This window comes from Podarcis muralis, chromosome 2 (genome assembly GCF_964188315.1).
Source record: "Podarcis muralis chromosome 2, rPodMur119.hap1.1, whole genome shotgun sequence".
NCBI lineage: Eukaryota > Metazoa > Chordata > Lepidosauria > Squamata > Lacertidae > Podarcis > Podarcis muralis.
The window spans coordinates 71,819,795-71,839,695 of NC_135656.1; the positions used below are offsets into that span (position 1 = coordinate 71,819,795).

General features: G+C 42.6%; 1 protein-coding gene across 5 annotated transcripts in view; it reads right to left on the reverse strand.

Moving 5' to 3' along the window:
- Positions 1-19,901, reverse strand: part of CACNA2D2 (calcium voltage-gated channel auxiliary subunit alpha2delta 2) — a 537,538-nt gene that overhangs the window by 224,557 nt on the left and 293,080 nt on the right. For all 5 annotated transcript variants that reach the window (XR_013391944.1, XM_077924744.1, XM_077924743.1 and 2 more), the window contains exon 4: positions 18,344-18,403. Coding sequence is in view for 4 of the 5 variants with exons in the window: in XM_077924744.1 (XP_077780870.1) it covers positions 18,344-18,403 (60 nt within the window). In the remaining variant the exon portion in view is untranslated. The remainder of the gene's footprint in view (positions 1-18,343; positions 18,404-19,901) is intronic.

Sequence of the window (19,901 nt, forward strand, 5' to 3'; positions counted from 1 at the left end):
GAAAGGGCAACGGGACCAAAAAGATGGGAGACTGAAAATGAAGAAGGCAGTGGAAAAAAGGCAGGAGAGAAACAAGAGTAATAAACATTTTATGAAGCAGAAAATGGGTTATAAAGAAGTCAACTTTTAAAGGCAATTTATATAATCCTGCCAAGTGCACATAAATTGGGAAATAGCTCTCTCTGCAACCACTAAGCATTTCTTTAAATGGGACAAATAGCTTCAGCAAAGGGTTTTGGATGACCAAACCAAGCTACTAAAAAGAACACTGATAATGATAGGCAACCCACTTTCAGCAGAGAAGTGTGGCATCTGGAGAAATGAAGAATGTATCCACTGAAGGCATATGAAGATTTCTAGCACTCAGCTAAGTGCTCCATCCCCATTTTCTACCTTCTTTGTTGGGCTGAGTGAGACAGAGAGTGGCTAGCAAAGCCAAAAGAAAAACATGTTAAGCTAATAACCCCAATTGCTATCTTCATGCCTCCCTTTTGGATTGAGCTCCTTGGAGGAAAGGTGCAATAGAAATGTAATAAATAAATCTTTAAAAACAGAAATAAAATCAGGGCACTTGTAATGTGCCATTTTGCACTGAGGTGCTAGAGAGCTGAATTTGAGGTTTTAAGTAATGTTTCAGTACTTTGAAAGGCACAGAAACCTTTACAGCTTTTATCTGTTTTTTTTAAAACATCTATGTGAATTTGAGCAAGGAAACCCTGAAATGACCAAATGTAAAAAGAAGCAAGGCATATGTCAGATTATGCAGAAATTGGGCACATTCTGGTGTTACAAAGCGAGTTCCCTGCACTCTGAACAAGCTACAGTTCCAATGATTCTTTGGAGGATCCTCATGCTTTAAATGCATTTTGAATGTATGAGGTTAATGTTTGGTTGTTGAGTCTACGATGCCTTCCATTAGGTCTTGAACTTGAATATACATTCATTTTGTGGTTTCAAATTTGCTTTCTGCCTATGAAGACTGTAAATAGGTAAAATGTTGTGGGATGTTTTTGGTTGGTTTTTTTTTAAGATAAGGAAAGACGTGCTAACAATCAAACAGAATTCAGCAAAGGATGAATGCATAAACTTTTTTTTTTAAAAAAATAATCCACAGCATAGCAGGACAGAAACATATGGACCTTAGGATAAGGTCTTAGATGAAGGGAATGGCAAATATGCTAATGTGGATTTTTTGATTCCATGGCCTTCCCGTGTTGTCCAACCTACTATCCAGAACCACAACATCATTTAAGGGTTGGAAAGAACCTTAGCAATTGGTTGACCAGCTGCAGTTCCTTGCTCAGGCACTCATAACTCTGCTGCCCCACACTGGGCAGCTGAGACAACATTCAAAAAGTACTGATGCACAGCATCAGTTGTGTTCGGTTCCTGTGTCTTAGTGCCCTCTGTTGCAAATGCATATAATGTTTGACACCCCGTCTCCCACCAAGGATGATGCTCAGCCTTCTTTCCTGCAGGCTCAAACCCCAAAGGAGTCTCATTCACTAGCTCATTCACATACATGTGAATCTGCCCCATATGCAAACCTGGAACTGGCAGACTTGGAACCTAGTCACAAATTTACATCCAATTGCACTCATGTATTCTGCCCCCAAAGTCCAGAAAACATTTGAGGGGATACAGCACAGGCATTTGTCCCCCACTCATTGATTTTAGTAGGTTTAGCACAAAGAATAGCCTTTTGGACAGATACTTTTGATCCGCAGCTGTTGGCTGGAAACTACCAAAAAAAGAGAGAGGGCTCTTCAGCTCTGCAGTGTTCCCTCATTTGCAAGGGGCACATAAAAGAAAATTGCAAACAAAAAAGCCACCTTCTGTAATTTTTATAGGTACATTTTGCACCTGTTTCTCATCTAAAAGAAGTGGTAAATGGATGGCTGAAATCTGGAGAACAACACTGTAGCACTCATTCCAGATCAAAAACATCTAATTTGCCAGCTGTCCAGGAATATCCAAGAGGAGAGGAGAGTTTTACTGATGACCTGGCCTCTCTTAACCTCCCCCCCCAGCATTTCATACTGTTTTGCTGCTACAGAATTAGTTTGTAGAAACAAAACACATCATCTATGAGCAGCAGTGATGCTAATTGTGTATATGAGTAAAAATAATCTAGCTAACAGTGCCAGAACTATATAGGAACAACCCTTTTAAAGGAAGTAACAAAAAAGAATAAGTACCTGAAATTGATGAAAGCTACAGTTCCCCTATGTGGGGAATTGTTCTGTGCTTAACATCTGAAATATCCAAGGAAATTTACAGGGTTGTGGGGAGGAGATGAAATATTTTATAAATGTGTTGCTTTTTAGTAGTGAAAGACTCGACCCGGTTTTCTGGCCACTGAAGCTGGAATGTGAATTAAAGAGAATGTGTGCTGCTGCCACCGCCACTGACAGCTCCAGGTCATTTTCTCCTCCTTTCCTTGGGAACATCTAATAACACAAAATGCATGATTTGAAGCAATCCTGTTGCCTCTTTACTCACTCCTGTAAGCTGCAGATGAAGGACTGGAGCAGGAACAGGGGATATTGTGCCACACAGAGACATTGCCTCCAATGTTGTGTATTTTTACATGTTATGCAGGAGAGGCAAAGGAGATGCAGGGCTGCTGGTGCAACCTTTGGATTCCCAGCCTAGAGTGCATGCATATTCAAGGTGAAGGGAAAGTCAATTACTCTTGCCTACCTTTCTTGCCTACCTTACAATAACGTATACCCTCAAAGAGGCGACTGGCCTTTACAGCACTTTTGCTGCAGATGGTCTTTTAACTACCCAAATGTGCTGGCTTTTTATTTATTTTTTAGCTTATCCTCTTAACTGCAGAAATTTTGAAGAATAAAATAAAAATAAAACACAGGCCTGTGGGTTAGAATTTAGAACAGAATACAGCCAGAGTGAAGGGAATGCCTGTCTTCCTTTCCTAAGTAGACAACTGAAGGTCACTTGAAGGGGTGTTGCTGTAATCAGAACCTTGAAAACAGAATATGCTGGTGTATGGTTAATACAGGGGAGAAACAAAGGGGGGGGGTGAGAAAAAGAAAAAGCAAGAAACTTTCCATGTAGGGATCACAGTTCTGACTGATTGCCCAGCTGATGATTGCTGGAAACAGCCTACCAGTCGCTTTCACTCCAGCTCTTGTTTCATTTCCCCCTGAACTTCCATAGCAACCCATCTGCAGTGAGTGACTCTAATGTTTAATGGTCCTGCCATTAGCACTAATGCATTCCAAACACTCAGCATCTGCTGTTGCGCATTCAGATGGAAACACAAAAATAACCACGTTCGGCGCAATCTGTCATAAATTCCAGCTTGAGGTTATAAAATGACATACTGGGAGATGGAAAGAGAGAAATGGCCAAAATTAACAAGTCACTTGGTTAAAAAACAAAAGGAAGAATGAGAGAGAGAGGAATGTAAATACACAATCGATAAATAAGGAAGATGCATGATGCAAAGGGACATCTGGAAAAGAACAGGGTTGGATATATCCACCCAGAGCTGTCCAGAGAAACAGCAGAGACATGGTTGCTCTCCAAGGTGCTGAGTTAATATTTGCTGGGCACGTTGGTTAAATGTGAACAGAACCCAGAATACAAATAGAGGACACAATTATTCAGAAATAAACTCTTGTGGCATAAATAGGTTCAGATAAGAAGGATTTTGACATAGTCACCTCTTATAAAATTGCTGAAGATCAAGGAACTTGCATGCAGAATTGCCACTACTGGGCCTGCAAATTGCACTTAGAATTAAGGTGACATGAGGTTGGTTTGAATAGGATTTTTATACCTTAGGAACAGAAAAAATATCTTATATTCAGCAAACATGTTGAAGAAGACACACATGAGGAAATCTGGTCTCTATTAGTGGGAGTGTTTTGCTGTGGGCAAAATAAAATAGGGAATGGCCTGTTTGTTTATTGCTTTTATATCTCACCTATATCTTCCAAGTTGCTCAAGGTGGTGTGCATGGTTTTCCTCCTTCCTGTTTTATCTTCACACACCCCTGTGAGGTAGATTAGGCTGAAAAACTGTGACTGGCCCAAGGTTATGCATTGAGTTTCACAGCTATTAACATGTAAGTGCTAAAATATGTACTCATTTACTAAATTTATTAATACATTCAGTATTGCTTTTTAGATGTTGTCCAAAGAGAGAGAAAATATATTAAAAGAAAAACACAACCAAATACAAAAACTGCATTTATTTATCTCAAACATTTAAATTATGCTCAGCTTTCATTAGGCATGTGAAGAGAAGCTGCCTGCAAAATGGAAGAACTTCTGCTTCTCAACTTAGATGAAATGGGTCAAACAAAGCAAGTTGTTCGGAGTCTCTTCCAACAAGGCTTCCTGTTATTGCTTTTAATGCTTTGAACTAGTGCTCAGCTGAACTATTCAGCCTATCTGCATTTTGTAAATTTGGGAGTGGATATGAACTGGGCATGGTGAAAGTGATGCCTTAGCTGCTAGTAGCAGCCTGGTCATGTTGCTGGTGTGGAATGCCCCTGGGAAGGCAGTGTCATTTCTCACATAAGAATGCCCTTCTTGGAATGATGCTATGTGATGTTGCAGCATCCTAAGCAGGGAAATTCTGTCTTAGGAACATGGGTGGACTGCCATAGCTGGAAGCTGTGTGTGTGTGTGTGTGTGTGTGTGTGTGTGTGTGTGTGTGTGTAAAAGAAAAGAAAAAAGAAAAACCCTCATAAACAACTTAGAGGACCCCCCCCCTACAGTTAGGCAGTTTATAAATTTTGTTAGACAAAGGTACAATAAGATTTTTTTTACATTGGCACACCCCTGAAAGTCACTGAATATTCCCTCACCCTATTTTCACAGGGACAAATGCAGTAGTTGTTGGAGGTGTGGCACTGGTTACCTGACTTTGCTGTAGTGTACCATGGGGGGAGAGGAGGAAGGTGAGGCCAGCGCAGTACAAACATGCTGGCAGTCCTCAATTTGGCCTCCCACTTCTTGGCATGCCACAGCCATGGAAGCAATGACAGGAGGCCAGGTAAGCAGTGCCATCCCAACAACTGCTACTCAACAACTGTTCTGACGAACAGGAGGGGGGGGGTATTTGGCATGCAGGTAATGCTGCTATCAGAGATTCTTGATTTATTTATGTAGGGCTAAGAATTGACTTAGATTGACATCCTAAACATAATTACCAGGGAATAGGTTCCATTGAACACAGTGGGACTGAGCAAATATGCACATGCTTCAGCTGCAAAATTATGAGATTGATAGCAACTCCATGAGTTGGTAGATGAGATTATGTGAAGCTTAAAATCTCTCAGAAAATATATTCAACCTAAATAATACATTTTCCTCCACCCCCGGTAGACTGTGATATAGGAATATGTGATTGCAAACATTGTGATGAATGCTTAGATCATCTACATAGTTACACATAGTTTTCCTCTCTCCTATGTATTTTGCAGTTTCATAATAAAGAAGCTGCCAGTCTTTCCTTTCCTGAGCTAGAAATTATTCTGCTGCACCAGTTTGGGGGCTGGGTTCAATGGATGGGGTGTTCTGTGAAGAGCGACCCAGGTATGCAAGTGAGCAGCTCTGGGCTATCCTGATAAAGCAGCTCTGCATTTTGCAGAGAGGTGCCAGAGCATATCCGATTTGGGTGGCTTGTTCCTAATTACCTGCATCCTGATTAACTGGTACGATTGGTACCATTAAAAATATTTTCCAGAGGATTTCTGAACAGTTTGCAGCTAGTGGCCCACAGGCATGAAAAATCATTTTAAAGAAGGTAATTAACCTCTTTATGCCCCTCATAGACACTGAATCAGATACGGTTGATGCTGGCAGTGACCAAATACCCCTTTCCATCTGTGTGATGCTTAGTGGTCTGTGTGGAATGAGGCTATGGCGACCAATGGAGCAAGGAACGGTTTCTAGCCTGCTGGTCAACATATTACATATTCCTCTTTCTTTGTGCCTGTTCCACAGAAAAGGAGAAATACAATAGAAATCAGCTATAAAGCCCAGGGGTGCCAACAGGACTTTATGAGACCTGGAACACAGTATGCAGATTAGGCTCTCCAACCCACTTACAAAAGAGGACACATCTTTACACTCCTCAAGGAGCATCTCCAGCCCCATTATTCAGACTGAGGTCCAGCTCCGAGGGCCTTCTGGCGGTTCCCTCACTGTGAGAAGTGAAGTTGCAGGGAACCAGGCAGAGGGCTTTCTTGGTAGTCACGCCTACTCTGTGGAACATTGTCCCATAAGATGTCAAACAGATAAAAAAACTACATGTCTTTTAAAGGTAAAGGAACCCCCTGACCATTAGGTCCAGTCGTGACCGACTCTGGGGTTGCAGCGCTCATCTCACTTTATTGGCCGAGGGAGCCGGCATACAGCTTCTGGGTCATGTGGCCAGCATGACTAAGCTGCTTCTGGCGAGCCAGAGCAGCACATGGAAACGCTGTTTACCTTCCCGCCGGAGTGGTACCTATTTATCTACTTGCACTTTGACGTGCTTTCAAACTGCTAGGTTGGCAGGAGCAGGGACTGAGCAACGGGAGCTCACCCCATTGCGGGGATTCGAACCGCCTACCTTCTGATCAGCAAGTCCTAGGCTCTGTAGTTTAACCCACAGCGCCACCCGCGTCCCTACATGTCTTTAAAAAGACCTTTAAAGGCAGCCCTGTACGGGGAAGTTTTTAATGTTTGAGGTTTTATTGTTTTTTTTTATATAGTTTGTTGGGAGCTTCCCAGAGAGGCTGGGGCCACCCAGTCAGATGGGCAGCATATAAATAATAAAAGTATCATTATAATCACCACCATCAGCATCAAGTTTCCATATTATTTGTGCCATATGCAAATTCATGTCCTCATTTGCTGGTAGAGGCTAGAAGTGGTCAGGCTGGTTCAATCTAACAGAAGTTGCAGATGCAGAAGTGTATCTGTTCATTTTGCTTCATAACATTGTTTTTAAAGGCGGTCTAGAGACATATTTAAAAGATAAAAACTGGCTGTGGGACATGCACATCAGTACTTCTGTAGCCACTTCTTGGTGGCCCTGATAAAACCTGCACCTCTTCAGCTTAACCTATAGTAATTCTTGCTCACATGCAAGTCCCATGGATCTTACAGTCCATCTACAAAGAGAGTTTACTCAGAAATCCTGGTGAGTTCAGTGGAGGCCTCTCCCAAGTCAATATGCACAGGACTGTAGTCCTATTGAAACAAATGCTGAGCGCTGGTTGATCTACTTGAAGGAGATCTGAGAGGAAAATCCAGCACTGACATCTAAGGTGCCTCTGAAGGGGGGCGGGGCGGGAAGGAATGCACCAACGTACCTTCCCATTCTGGGGATTGACACAGAATCTTATGTTGTCAAGGAAGCCCCCTTTATTTGGGAGCACAGGAAGCCTCACCTGTACAACAGAGGATTTGTGCTGCCACTGCACTGAAACAATGAGCATTCTGGATACAGATCTGCAGCGTCACATTTCCAGCCCAGGGTCTCTTAGCCAGGGGCTGGGGCTGGGGCTGGAGCCAGGAGCAGAACTGGCAGAATGTACTGAACAGGCAAGAACAGAAGACCAGGATCTCAGTATTTATATGTATTACTATTTCTCACAGCATCAAGCTTCAGACAAGGGCTATACAGTGGTACCTCTGGTTACAGATGCTTCAGGTTACAGACTCCACTAACCCGAAAGTAGTACCTCAGGTTAAGGACTTTACCTCAGGATGAGAACAGAAATTGTGCGGCGGCAGCAGCGGGAGGTCCCATTAGCTAAAGTGGTGCTTCAGGTTAAGAACAGTTTCAGGTTAAGAACGGACCTCCAGAACAAATTAAGTTCTTAACCCAAGGTACCACTTTATCTACAATGTTCTGCCTAGGCACTTTGAACAGCTCCAGAACACAGGCTAGCCTATCAGTTAAAGAAACCCCAAGTGCCACAGAAACATAGCATGACATGGGCAAGCCCCAAGCCTCCTCTCAAGCTTGATGCTGGGATGGAGCCTGGGGGTTGCCCTCAGACCTTCCTGAGGCTATTGGAGTGCCTCAAGTGTGCAGGATTTCAAACACCTTCTCTCTGTGTGAGTGCATCTGTGGACCTTTGCACACCTCTATTCTCTCCTGAGGAGAGCTGGGCACATAGACACTAACACAGGCTTCCTTAACTTCGGCTCTCCAGATGTTTTGAGACTACAATTCCCACCATCCCTGACCACTGTTCCTGCTAGCTAGGGATCATGGGAGTTGTAGGCCAAAAACATCTGGAGGGCCGAGGTTGAGGAAGCTTGTGCTAACACCTTGACTCAAATGCTTCTGCATTTCTACATCATCAGGACTCAGTGCAGCTTGGTTTTGAGAGGCTGCTGCAAAATGACAAATCTAAAATGCTGCCTAAGCTTACCAAGGCCAGAAGTACCAAGGTAAAATGTTGATGGAAATGATAACATCAATGGGGCATTAGCAAGGAAAAGGAGAAGAATAATGACCCAACAAGAGAAACAGCAGGAAACCTGTGTTTTTCAGGACAGTGTTATGAACTACATTGATTCTGAGGCCATTCCTGTTCTTCCTCGTTGAGAAACAGCTTTAAGAACGGAGGCATAAAATCAAACCTTTTCTCGTACCAGCAAGAGAACAGCTGTTACCAGCCCAAGGGAGAAGGCATGTGTCCAAATGAGAAAATAAGGCCCATGGGGGATGCTCCTTAGGAAGCATCTTGCCACTTGCTCACTATTAATACAACATGCCCTGCTGGCATGCAGCTATGGCTTACACAGAAAGATGCCCAGCCTTAGAGTTATAAGTTCCAGTTCCAAAAAGCTCTGACTAGTTCTCTCTTGTCTGCTCTGTATGCAATTCTGGGAAAAGTAAGTCCTTGCAGCTCCAGTCCTACAAACGCTAGTTTGGAAATGTATGAAATGAAGATAAGCACAAGAATGTGTTGTGGGTTTGTCAATACAGTACCTTGGTTATAGAGCACAGGGTCCTTCTTGAGTGCAGGGCCATTCTTCTGACACAGAGCTTTCCAAACTGTGTGTCATGACATTGCAGTGTGTCGTGTGAACGCTCCCCATGCTCTTTCCGGGGCTGGAAAGGGGTTGATTTAACCTCTGGTTTGCTGGTAAAACTAACAATTACTGTGTTGCGAAATGATGCATGTGTAAAAAAGTGTGTCACCAACATGAAAAGTTTAGAAAGCTCAGTTCTAACATTTTCTCTTTATAACTATATACACTAAAATTGGTGAGGTGTTTTGATACTGTAGCAAAGGCAGGTTTTTTAAAAAACCAATTTTATGTACCCTCAGAGAGCATAACAGTTAGTTTTAGCTTTGTATACAGTTTCCTTTTTGTAACAAGACTGCTGTCCCTAATGCCATCTCCCTTTTCTCAGGACTTTGAACAAAAACAACTGCAGCCATGCCCCAAAGAAAGGATTGAATGTTTTAATTCTCTCCCTCTGTTCAGCAAAGGAACCAATACAGATATGCTTCAAGATAACCTGCATCCCTGTTCTTCAGCTAGGGAATGGAGATTAGCGGTGCTCTGCATCTTTACAGAAACGTATAGCAATAAAATAGAATAAAAGCAATAAAAAGGCACTTCACTGAAAGTACCTAGTAGCATGCAAGGCATTCAGGGCACCCCAGTCCTTTGCATTGGGAGCCACTGATAAGGATGTGATGGAAACCAGTAAAAGTCAATACAGGATAATAAAAAGGATTGCACTATACTCCCCAACATTGCACAGATGAAAATACGGACACTTGTGTACATCTCACATCAAGGGCTCCCTGCTTGAGTGCCTGCACTCCACTGTCACACATATCCACTATTGCTGAAGGCTCTTTTCTCCCTTGCTGTATGTTGCACTCATTTACTCTTTAACAGCCTGTCCCATATTAGCGTCTGAAGCAGCTGTGATAGTAAACAGAATGCAATAGTTCGCTTTTTAAAAAAAAATCTCCAGTAACTTGATGGAATGTTTAATCTTACAATGGATCTCTGGCTGTCCTTGCTATGGAAGGCCCACTGGAACTCAAATGCATTCAGCAATATTTATTGTTTAGATAGGCAGCTAGGGGTTTTTTGGGGGGAGGACAGAGAAGGATGGAAAGAAACTGCATACAGTCTGCTGCATATATAGTGATTTTTCAAAAATATTTAAAACACACAACTCTAAATAGTGTACAAAAGGCAAAATAGGGACAGATATTTGGCAGGCAGATGTAACAGAAAACAGGGGCTGCTGTTGAAAAGTATGCCAAAGGATCAATGTCTCAGCAAGTAACAGTCTGGAAAATTGTGGCATTTTCCACCAGTCATAGCTGGCATTTCTCTCCTGGCACACTGCATGGATAAGAGAGGTTGGCATGGTCCAGAGCACAGAGGGAATGGAAGGAAGATCAAAGATAGCTAAAGGGAGAAGAGCTCGGGTTCTGTATGAGAAGGAAATATAGAGGAAAGACTTTTAGGAGGCCTCTCTTCTCTCCTTCTCCTGAGCCTTTTGAGACCTACTAGATGGACACGGGTGGCGCTGTGGTCTAAACCACAGAGCCTAGGGCTTGCTGATCAGAAGGTCGGTGGTTCAAATCCCCACGACGGGGTGAGCTCCCATTGCTAGGTCCCAGCTCCTGCCAACCTAGCAGTTCAAAAGCACGTCAAAGTGCAAGTAGATAAATAGGTAAACGGAAAGGTAAACGGCGTTTCCATGTGCTGCTCTGGTTCGCCAGAAGTGGCTTAGTCATGCTGGCCACATGACCCGGAAGCTGTACGCCGGCTCCCTCGGCCAGTAAAGTGAGTTGAGCGTTGCAACCCCAGAGTCGTCTGTGACTGGACCTAATGGTCAGGGGTCCCTCCCTTTACATTTAAGGTGATACTGCTTAAGACTCCATCATTATAGCAGGAGGTTCTCAGTGGTGGCCCCAGCAATACAAAACTCACTACAAAGTCATTCCCCACTGCTCATTCTGAGTCCAAGTTTTTACATAACATTGTAAATATTTCTTACTATGAACTCAGTGATGTTTAACAACTGAAGATTGTTATTTGCAGTTTTGCACTCCCTCTTTCCAGATGCTGCTAAATGTTCTGGTGTCGCTGTTTGTTATTTATTTTACAATTTTATTGTTTAATTCTTTGTGATTTTTGTTGTAAGACAACCTGATTTTTTATTTTTAAATGAGCTGAATATAAATGTTTATAGCAACCACAAAAGCCATTGATTCTCCAGGTGCAACTGGCAATGATAACGATGAAATGCTTGCTTATTGATCTGCATGGCCTGAAGAGAAGAGCAAACCCTTTTTCCTGGACTGGTGGTGAAATGAGCCTGCCTGACAATGACTCAGGGAGCACAGTCAGAGGACGGATTTTGTAGCCATCATCCAAATGTTGCTTTCCGGTACCAGAGGAAATTTTCTTTCACTGCTGCTTATCTGTAATTCTGCAGAATCAGCACCATCTCCTGCTAATCAGGGCAAGCAGCTCGTAGGACACACTCAGAGGAGCAAAGGGACTACAGGATGTGCTAGCAGCAGAGAGCAGCTGCAGCAGCAGCAACTGCAGTAAGAGGATTTTAAAATCATGTAGGTTTTTTTCTTTTTAAGTTGGAATGAGGAGTATTTAGAGTGGGCTGGGGAAGAAGGAAGATTAAGGGAATCAATGGTGCAGTTAGAGAAGAGGAAGAGATCCTCGAGAAGAGAAAGAGATCCATGAGAATCTCTCGTTCCTGTTCATTTGCTCTTGCTCTTTTATTTTCTGTTTTGCCCATAGGTCTGCTACAATGGAGAGGAGCCACATGCGTTGCAGTTAACCCCATATTTACTTTGCCAGTGATAGGCTTGGGCTCAATGAATCCATTGATGCCAAAAGAACCTCACCAGGACTTACTGAAACAGAAGGACAAAAGGAGCACAAAGCCCCTGAAATGTGAGAAACAGGGAGAGTAGGCTCAAAGGCAGAGCAGTCTCTGTTTACCTGCAGCTACTTACCTGCAGCTTCCCCCACTTCTAGACAAAAATAAAATAAAATGGGGAAAATGGAGGTTAAGTCTGGGGAAGATGCTTTCAGCTTGATGCTTTCAGCTTGATCACCTTCCAGAATGCGTCAATAGCGGGTGCACAAGCTCTCAGGGCAAGGGTGGGAAATCAGGGTTGCAAAGATATTGAAATTACCCTCACTCTTCCACACAAACCTTAGTCAACTGCTTGGCCTCTTGTTTGGTCCCTGTTTTCAAAGACAAGCAGATTCCCTTACTTTCTTTTTCCTGTACCTTATAGGGGTCAGGTGCTATTTCCTTGCAAATTTCCTAAGCTCCCAATAATTTTGAGGAAGAATAAGGAAGAAAAAGCCAGAGAGAGAAAGAGAGAAAAATAGATTGGAAGTGGTGCAGGAGATGAATTAACCAGGCATAGCAGAGATGATGAAGGAGAGCGGGAGTAGAGTCTTTAAGCTCTTCTTTATACTGGGGGTTCTGAATGCCTGAGATAACAGAGATGAAATATGATTTGCTAATGTTTGCATGATGGCACAATGCCCCATGGGTCACAAACAACAGGCAATAAAACATCTATGGCTTTTTTTGGGGGGGGGGGGAGTAAGTCACATACAGAGGCCTTTGCATTGTTCACTAAGGTCAGCGCTTCTTGCTGTCACCAGCCCAGGAGGAAGGTTATGTTCCTGCCAATGGCAGATAACAACAGCCAGCATGGTGTCACCCCACAAAGACGGCTTTTGTTCACTCCCACAGCAAGTGTGCCCCCAACCCCGCAGCAGTAGCCTGTGACACTTTGATTAGACTCTGCTGCACACAGACAGAGGGGTCTCAAAATCTTTCAAATTATTCCTGTGCCAGGTACATAAACTAACTTCATAGCAGTGAGACTGCTTTGAGCAGAAGATTTGCACATTCATGCGAAAGCCTTATGATAATCTAGCCTGCCTTGTGTATGTCAAGATATTAATTAAGACTCTTGAATCAATTATATGACTAATGATTAGATTACAATTTGATAGAAATGTTCAGTCCTGATTTATCTATCTATCTACTTTTCTAGGTAGGCCTGGTGCAATTGTTAATCAATTTGACTGTTTACAAGTTTATGTCATATTTCTAATACCAATCTATTAAGATGCAAATCCCATACCTTGAATCTACGCTTCCTGTTAAAAAAAGCCATGGAAAATCCTTAATAGCTCTTGGAGAAATTGAGGAGGAGGAACTTGTGCTGCTACATGCTGAAATATTTGTGGAACTCCTAAGAATATGGAATTGTAAATTCTATTTAAACTTTACACAAATCTCAGAATCATTCAGGCTTTTGTTTCTTGTACTGTACGGTTTTATAATTATTATTTTGACTGGCAGCTTTTTCCTTCTGGATAAGTGCTGCGTTTGCATTGCCCTGAAGATCCAAAGTCCATACAGCAGTGATTATAATCCACAGAAATGGAAGTTTGTAGCTGACTAATATGGAACATCCTTCGGGTTGCTACATCAAAGAAAACACCAGGCAAGGGCTGGCTGGCATCTAAGCCACTCAGCGTGGTGGCAAGTGGATAAAGAGAGAATAAAGATACATTTAAAATCTATTTGCTATGCTGTTCCAAAGATTTTACCAGACAGGTGCCCATTACAAGTGCCAAATTGTAAAGCTGAAAATCCTTCTTTGATGCTGATGTTGTCAAGAGGGGCTAGGCTCTGAGGCACCCAAATCAAGGGACAGGTCAAGGTGGAGTGTGCTAACCTCAGTGCTGTGGGGGCTCATCTGTCTTTCCTGGAACAATAACGTTAGCTGCTCACTTCATGTCTGCTTGCATGAGTCAGCCATTGCCTGCTAGTCTTGCTGTTTTGAAATGCAGAAAAGCATAGAGGCTGCCCTCTGGCTCCCTGTGCTTGTGCTCCAGTGATGTTAATAATATCTTGATGGGAGTGGAGATGCTCCTATGGGAATCAGGCTCAGAGCTAGCAATTTGGAGTTGTCAGTGAGGCGACCTTGAAGCCCAGAGATATTGTCTGTCTTCCAAGGAGAAAACGGGCATCTGAGGGCATTTCTCTTGTAAACTGAAACAATAAAACCCACTGGGTTGTGGGCTTTGGTTTAAGGAAATGGAAGCTGGAGTGATGAAAGCATAACCCAAGTGGAAAGAATCGTGCTCTCTTCTTGCTACAGGCAGAAGAGGCTCAAGGCCACCTTTGCTCCTAATATATCCTAGTTAAGTCAGCTATAGTTGCCATGGTATGCACACTGCTACATACAGAGGAGGGGGAGAGGGAGGGAGAAACTATGGTGTCTATTGTTAAGAACATATGAAAAGGCCTGGTGGATCATACAAAAGGATTGCCTAGTCTAGCACTCTTTTTCCAAAGTGGCCAACCCGATGCTCATGTGAAGCCCACCAGTAGGATATCAGTACAATAGCATTATCTTGATTATGTTCTCCAGCAACTGGCATTCAGAAGCCTATTGACTCTGAACCCAAAGCAGCACCCATCATGACTAGCAGCAATCAACAGCCTCCATGGGTTTGTCGAATCCTCTTTTAAGGATCCAACCTTACCACCTACCATCCAAGTAGGTGGTAATTATTGCATATTATAGTATCAAAGTCCATAGTTTAACCATGCATCGTGTGAAGTACTACATTCTTTTGTCTTTCCTGAATTAATGACCCTTAGGTTTCCTAAGTTGACCCTGGGTTCTTCCCATGTATGTTCTCCACACAATGCCTAATTTTAGAAACAGGGGAGAATATTCGGGCATAAATCAAAGATTTTACAAAAGATTTTACCAAAGAGTGGGCTTGGTTAGGTGCATGGGCCAGAGGTTTTCATTCTCAACATAGCCTTTGGAAATAATGCTACCAAAGTTAGTGAGAGTTAAATAAATTAAACCTACTCAGTTTTGAATAGTGACATAGAATCTCTTACATTAGGGTTATAACAAATCTGAACAATACCTGAATAGAAAAAAAAGTGAATTTCACACCTACTCTTCACAGGCATCTTAGCCCATTTCTGATTGAATGAGAAGAAGCAGGTATTTTAAGTATTCCTCATTGTGAGGCATGGATCTATTTTTAAAAGCTGCTTCCCCTACAGATACCATTAAAGATTGCAGAGGAAGAGGTGATGGGTGGGATGCAATTCCTATAAAGAGCCAGCTAATTTTTCAAAGCCTAAAATCTGGAAGCCAGTTTGCTTTAGCAGCACTTGTTATGGACATTTTGTATATTTCAATAATTCATACTAACAGTAAAATTACCCAACACGGGAAAATAACTTGTGAAGCAGAGCAATTTGTGCCTTTGGCATGCCAGCAAAACACTGAATAAATCCAGGCTTATGAAACAAAATGCAGAGAAGTCAAACACATGGGTAGCAAACCTTGCCTACCACAAACTGCTGTTATTGCTAGACATGTTAAAGTTGCAGGGTTATGTTGATAAAGTGTGCAGTGGTGTAAGAGTCACCCTGCCCATGTCACTGGTGCAACCACCTTCCACTCAGTGCTTATAAGGGCAATGGAAGAACTATTTTGAGTGCTGGGAAAAATGCAGGACAGAAGCATTTTTTTCAGGAAAGGCCCTTGGATCCTGTGCATGAATGACCAACCACTTTATATTTCTCATATGAAATGAACCTCTTCCCTTCCCTAAATAGGTTTTAGCTTCTGATTTATTGAGAAGTCAAGGCTTACTTGTTAAGGCAGCCTCTATAGCAGGAATGGGGAATTTCTGGCTTGTGGGCTTTTGGACTGCCAGGCCATTTTTAGTCAAGCCACACCTTCCTGTTCTCCACCTGACATCACACATGACATCAGGTGAGGGGAAGGTGAAGTCATGGATGGGCCAAAGAGGGGTTTTGCAAGGCTATTCAAAATCCTGACTATCTGCTGATTGTTGGGGATTCAAAGCCCAGTGCAGGGTTCTACGAATACCCAGAATCATGAGTATGTTCACATGTTCTTTTGGGTCCTTCCAGGTTCCATTCCTGCCTGACTTCCCTGTTTTCCACATATGTACACTCCATATTTTCCCATTCACTACAGGCCCTAATGTCCTTTCCTTCTTCTTTCCTCCTTCCTTAATAGAAATTTCCATTGTGCCACAAGAGGTCTCATGGGTTGCACATTGGCATTCAGTGTGTGTTTCACCCCTTTGTCTTTTCACAAATGATGCTCTGGTTGACTCTCAGGTCTCGAACTCACTCAGGTGTAAAGTTATAACCACAGACTTTAGCAGTGCTCAGAGTGCTTGCCCTTTGATCCTTTAAAGAAGTAAAAGGAATGTCAAGTTACCTCTATAAAAAATAATCTATCTCACTGGAGCAAGCAGAATGGCAAGCTGTGGAATGTGCCCTTTGCTTTGGGAGAACTATTGTTTTGGCAAGGGGGTGGGACTCAGCATTTCAATGTTGTTGTTTTTAGTGAACTTCACTGCAGGGAGCTTTTTGCTCCCCACAACCACCATCCCATTCTTCTAAATAAGTTTATCAGAATATGGATTCCTTTTATTAAGAGACAGCAAAAGGAAAAGCATTATATCCTTTCAAAGACAGCAGGTTTGGATGTTGATTCTGGTGATGAAGGTGCTCATTTATATTAGGAGAGGAAGCTGAAAAAGAAGGTGGAAAGGGATCCCAAGCTTTATCAAGCCTAACCTCCTTACGGCTCTCTCATTGCCTGTCCCACCAGATTACCCTACATATTCTGCATAACACTGTGCTATAAGCAGAGAAGAAGAATGAAGACGGTGTCTAGTGGGGACACTCTGATGCCCCCCGAAGCGGAGAACTGCTCTCCTGTAGCATCTATCAGCTAGAATATGAAACCAGACAGAAGAAGAAGAAGAAGAAGGAGAAGAAGAAGAAGAAGAAGAAGAAGAAGAGGAGTAGTAGTAGTTTGGATTTGATATCCCGCTTTATCACTAGCCTAAGGAGTCTCAAAGCGGCTAACATTCTCCTTTCCCTTCCTCCCCCACCAACAAACACTCTGTGAGGTGAGTGGGGCTGAGAGACTTCAAAGAAGTGTGACTGGCCCAAAGTCACCCAGCAGCTGCATGTGGAGGAGTGGAGACATGAACCCGGTTCCCCAGATTACGAGTCTGCTGCTTTTAACCACCACAACACACTGGCTCTTTAAGAAACTTATTTGCCCTAATGCTATCTCTGAAAGGAAGGGAGTTTTCCCTCTCTTTTGTCTTCCTGTAACAATTTAAATGCATTTCCGAGCAGAATGCCACGATTTCTTGCTGAGCTTTAGCGCCGCCATAATTACAAAGTCAAATGCAATCATTAAAACAGCAACATTTGCTTGTCACCATCTTAGATTGCTCTTCACCTCCTCCTGAACAAACTCCAACTGGAATGAGTTGCATCAAATATTATTAAAATGTGAATGCCATTGTATTCTCATATGCGAGAACCCAACCCCCCCTCCAACAACTGGACTGAGCAAACCCTTGCCTGTAGGGCCACCTCTTAGCACATCATGCCTCTTGAGCTATATTAAGATGGCATGTTCATAACAGAGTTCTCCACAGCAACTCAAAAACAAAGCTTTCAACGGTTAGTTTTACCTCCATCTCCTGCTGTCTGCCTCGTCTTATTACCTGCACATGCAGATAGAGGCGATACTAAAAGTGAGCTCAAAATGACTGAATTTACTTTCATTTTGGCTGGCCAGCACAGGGAGACTAACAAGCAAATAGAAGGGCACCTGCAAATACAGAGCTTTCTGGAAAACCAAGGAGCTGGAAAGGAGAAGGAGTGATGGGGCAGAGGAAGAAAAAGGAAGTGGAAAATAGAGAGAATGAAGACATAATGGCTTTGTGAAGTATTCTGAGAATGAGAAGCAGAGGGGAAAAGATTTATTTTAAGGACCTCATTGTATTCAAGAATTTATTTTAATTTGGTCACTTAATATTTATATTGACCTACAATGAATTTCAAAAGGAGCAAGCACATTGATAGAGCCACACCCACCTCTAAAGTGCCTGAAATGTAATACGAACCCTGCTGTAAACATAGTGAGAGAAGACCTGTGAACTGCAGAGCAGCAGCTGGAATGTGAAGGCCTTTCTTTTACCAGACATATGTATTTACAGAAGCGCTTACATCAGTCATGCTTATTTTATGCTGGACACACAAACAAACACCCATTGCATCTGGGTTTCGAAAAAGTTCACTTGCAAGAAGGGTTTGACAGCACATGTAATACTGAAGTGTAAGTGTGTATGTGTTTGTGTGTGACAAAGAGACAGCCAGGGTGTGTGGTGTGGTGTGTGTGTGTTCAGTCCTTGGTATGATTAGAGGCCACAAAAAAGAGGTTTACCTTGATGTTGTCTTGCCAACGATGGGCTTTCTGAAATTTCTCAGCCGCATCAGCCAGTCTCTGAAAATGGAAAAGAGAGAGGGTAAGTCCACAGAGAGGTAATGTGAACTGCAATAATGAAAGAGGAGTTATTTTAACGCTGTTCTAGCACATATGGAACCAGCTACATCATTCCTGGGGCTTACAAGGTAACAAAGCATTTTCAGCACCCTGACTAAAGCAGTTCTTGTTATGAAAAGAGATTAATTAAAGGTTTATGGGTTCCCATGACCATCTTCTGTATGCAAATCTGATCTTGTTTAATTAAAGGAGCAAACCTGTGAGAAGCCTTGTGCTTCAAAGTCTTTTATGAGGTGAATTTACTTTCCTTCATAAGGGAGGTTGGCTTCCATTGGCATTTGTGGGCAAAAACGGGCTGCAATCTGTGATGATGTTGAAGTTAGGGCAAAATCTATCCTCTGTCCCTAATGCTAGAGCTGCTCATGGGATCCAGGATTTGCCTTCACCTCAGTAATGCCTGCAATGGAAGCAACTTCATTTCTCCCACATTTAAGTTAATTTGGTTAGTTAGTTAATTGAATCCATGCATCGCTTCCCACCACCAAGAAGGTCTGAGTGACTCACAAAAGATAAAATGTGGGGGGAGGGATACAATCTATAGCATAATTCAAGCTGCCTGTAGTTTAGGAATGACCCTAATTTGCTCCTATCTCAAATGTATTCTTGCCTATAGAAGTCAATGCAAACCATTTCATTCCCTGGGAGAAACAGAGTATTAGTCAAGTCAGGTTTCTGCAAATACTATACTTCAAGTGGTTCACAACAGATACATTAACAATAGTAATCCTATCCAGGCATTTATTCACACACACGGGGCTGGGTTCAGATAAGCTTCGGTTATCTTAGCATAGGCTACTTGACCAGCATTAGTTCTGCTTTCACACTATCTTGTCTTGTGTTCTATGAAACACAGGCCATGGTTAAATATTTTAAAAAGCAACAAGCCAACTTCAAACCATGGGCAATGAAGTTGGCTTGTTTAACTAATCACAATTTGTTTTATACCACTACCTCTAGTTTGTATGACATGACAGTGCTGGTGAAGTCCTTCTCCCAGCTGCCTGGGAGGAAGAGAGTAAAGTCGGGTTCATTCCAGCTAGTGCACATCATGTTAAACCATGGTTTGGTATTACTTGCAAACTGAGCTTCTGTCTATTGCAGAGGTGGAATAACATTCTTGCCAGCCTGAAGGCTCACAGTGATTTTTGCAGAATTTACAGTGCTATCAATTGCTGAGCAGATTTCATTGCTTAGCAGGAAGTTATAGGACACCCATGTAGCTAGAACCAAGCCAACATGCTGAGTTATTGGTGAAAATAAAAGTCTTTGTCTACAGAGGATCACTCATTCTAATTTGGTGGTTACAGGATTTACCAGAGTGGTGATTTTTGTCTGAGGCCTATTTACTTTCCCTTCACTTTGACAGATTATTTTTACACTGCCAATTCAATCTCCGAGGAAAGCCAGTGTATGTATGCATAGCATCCAACCAGTCGCA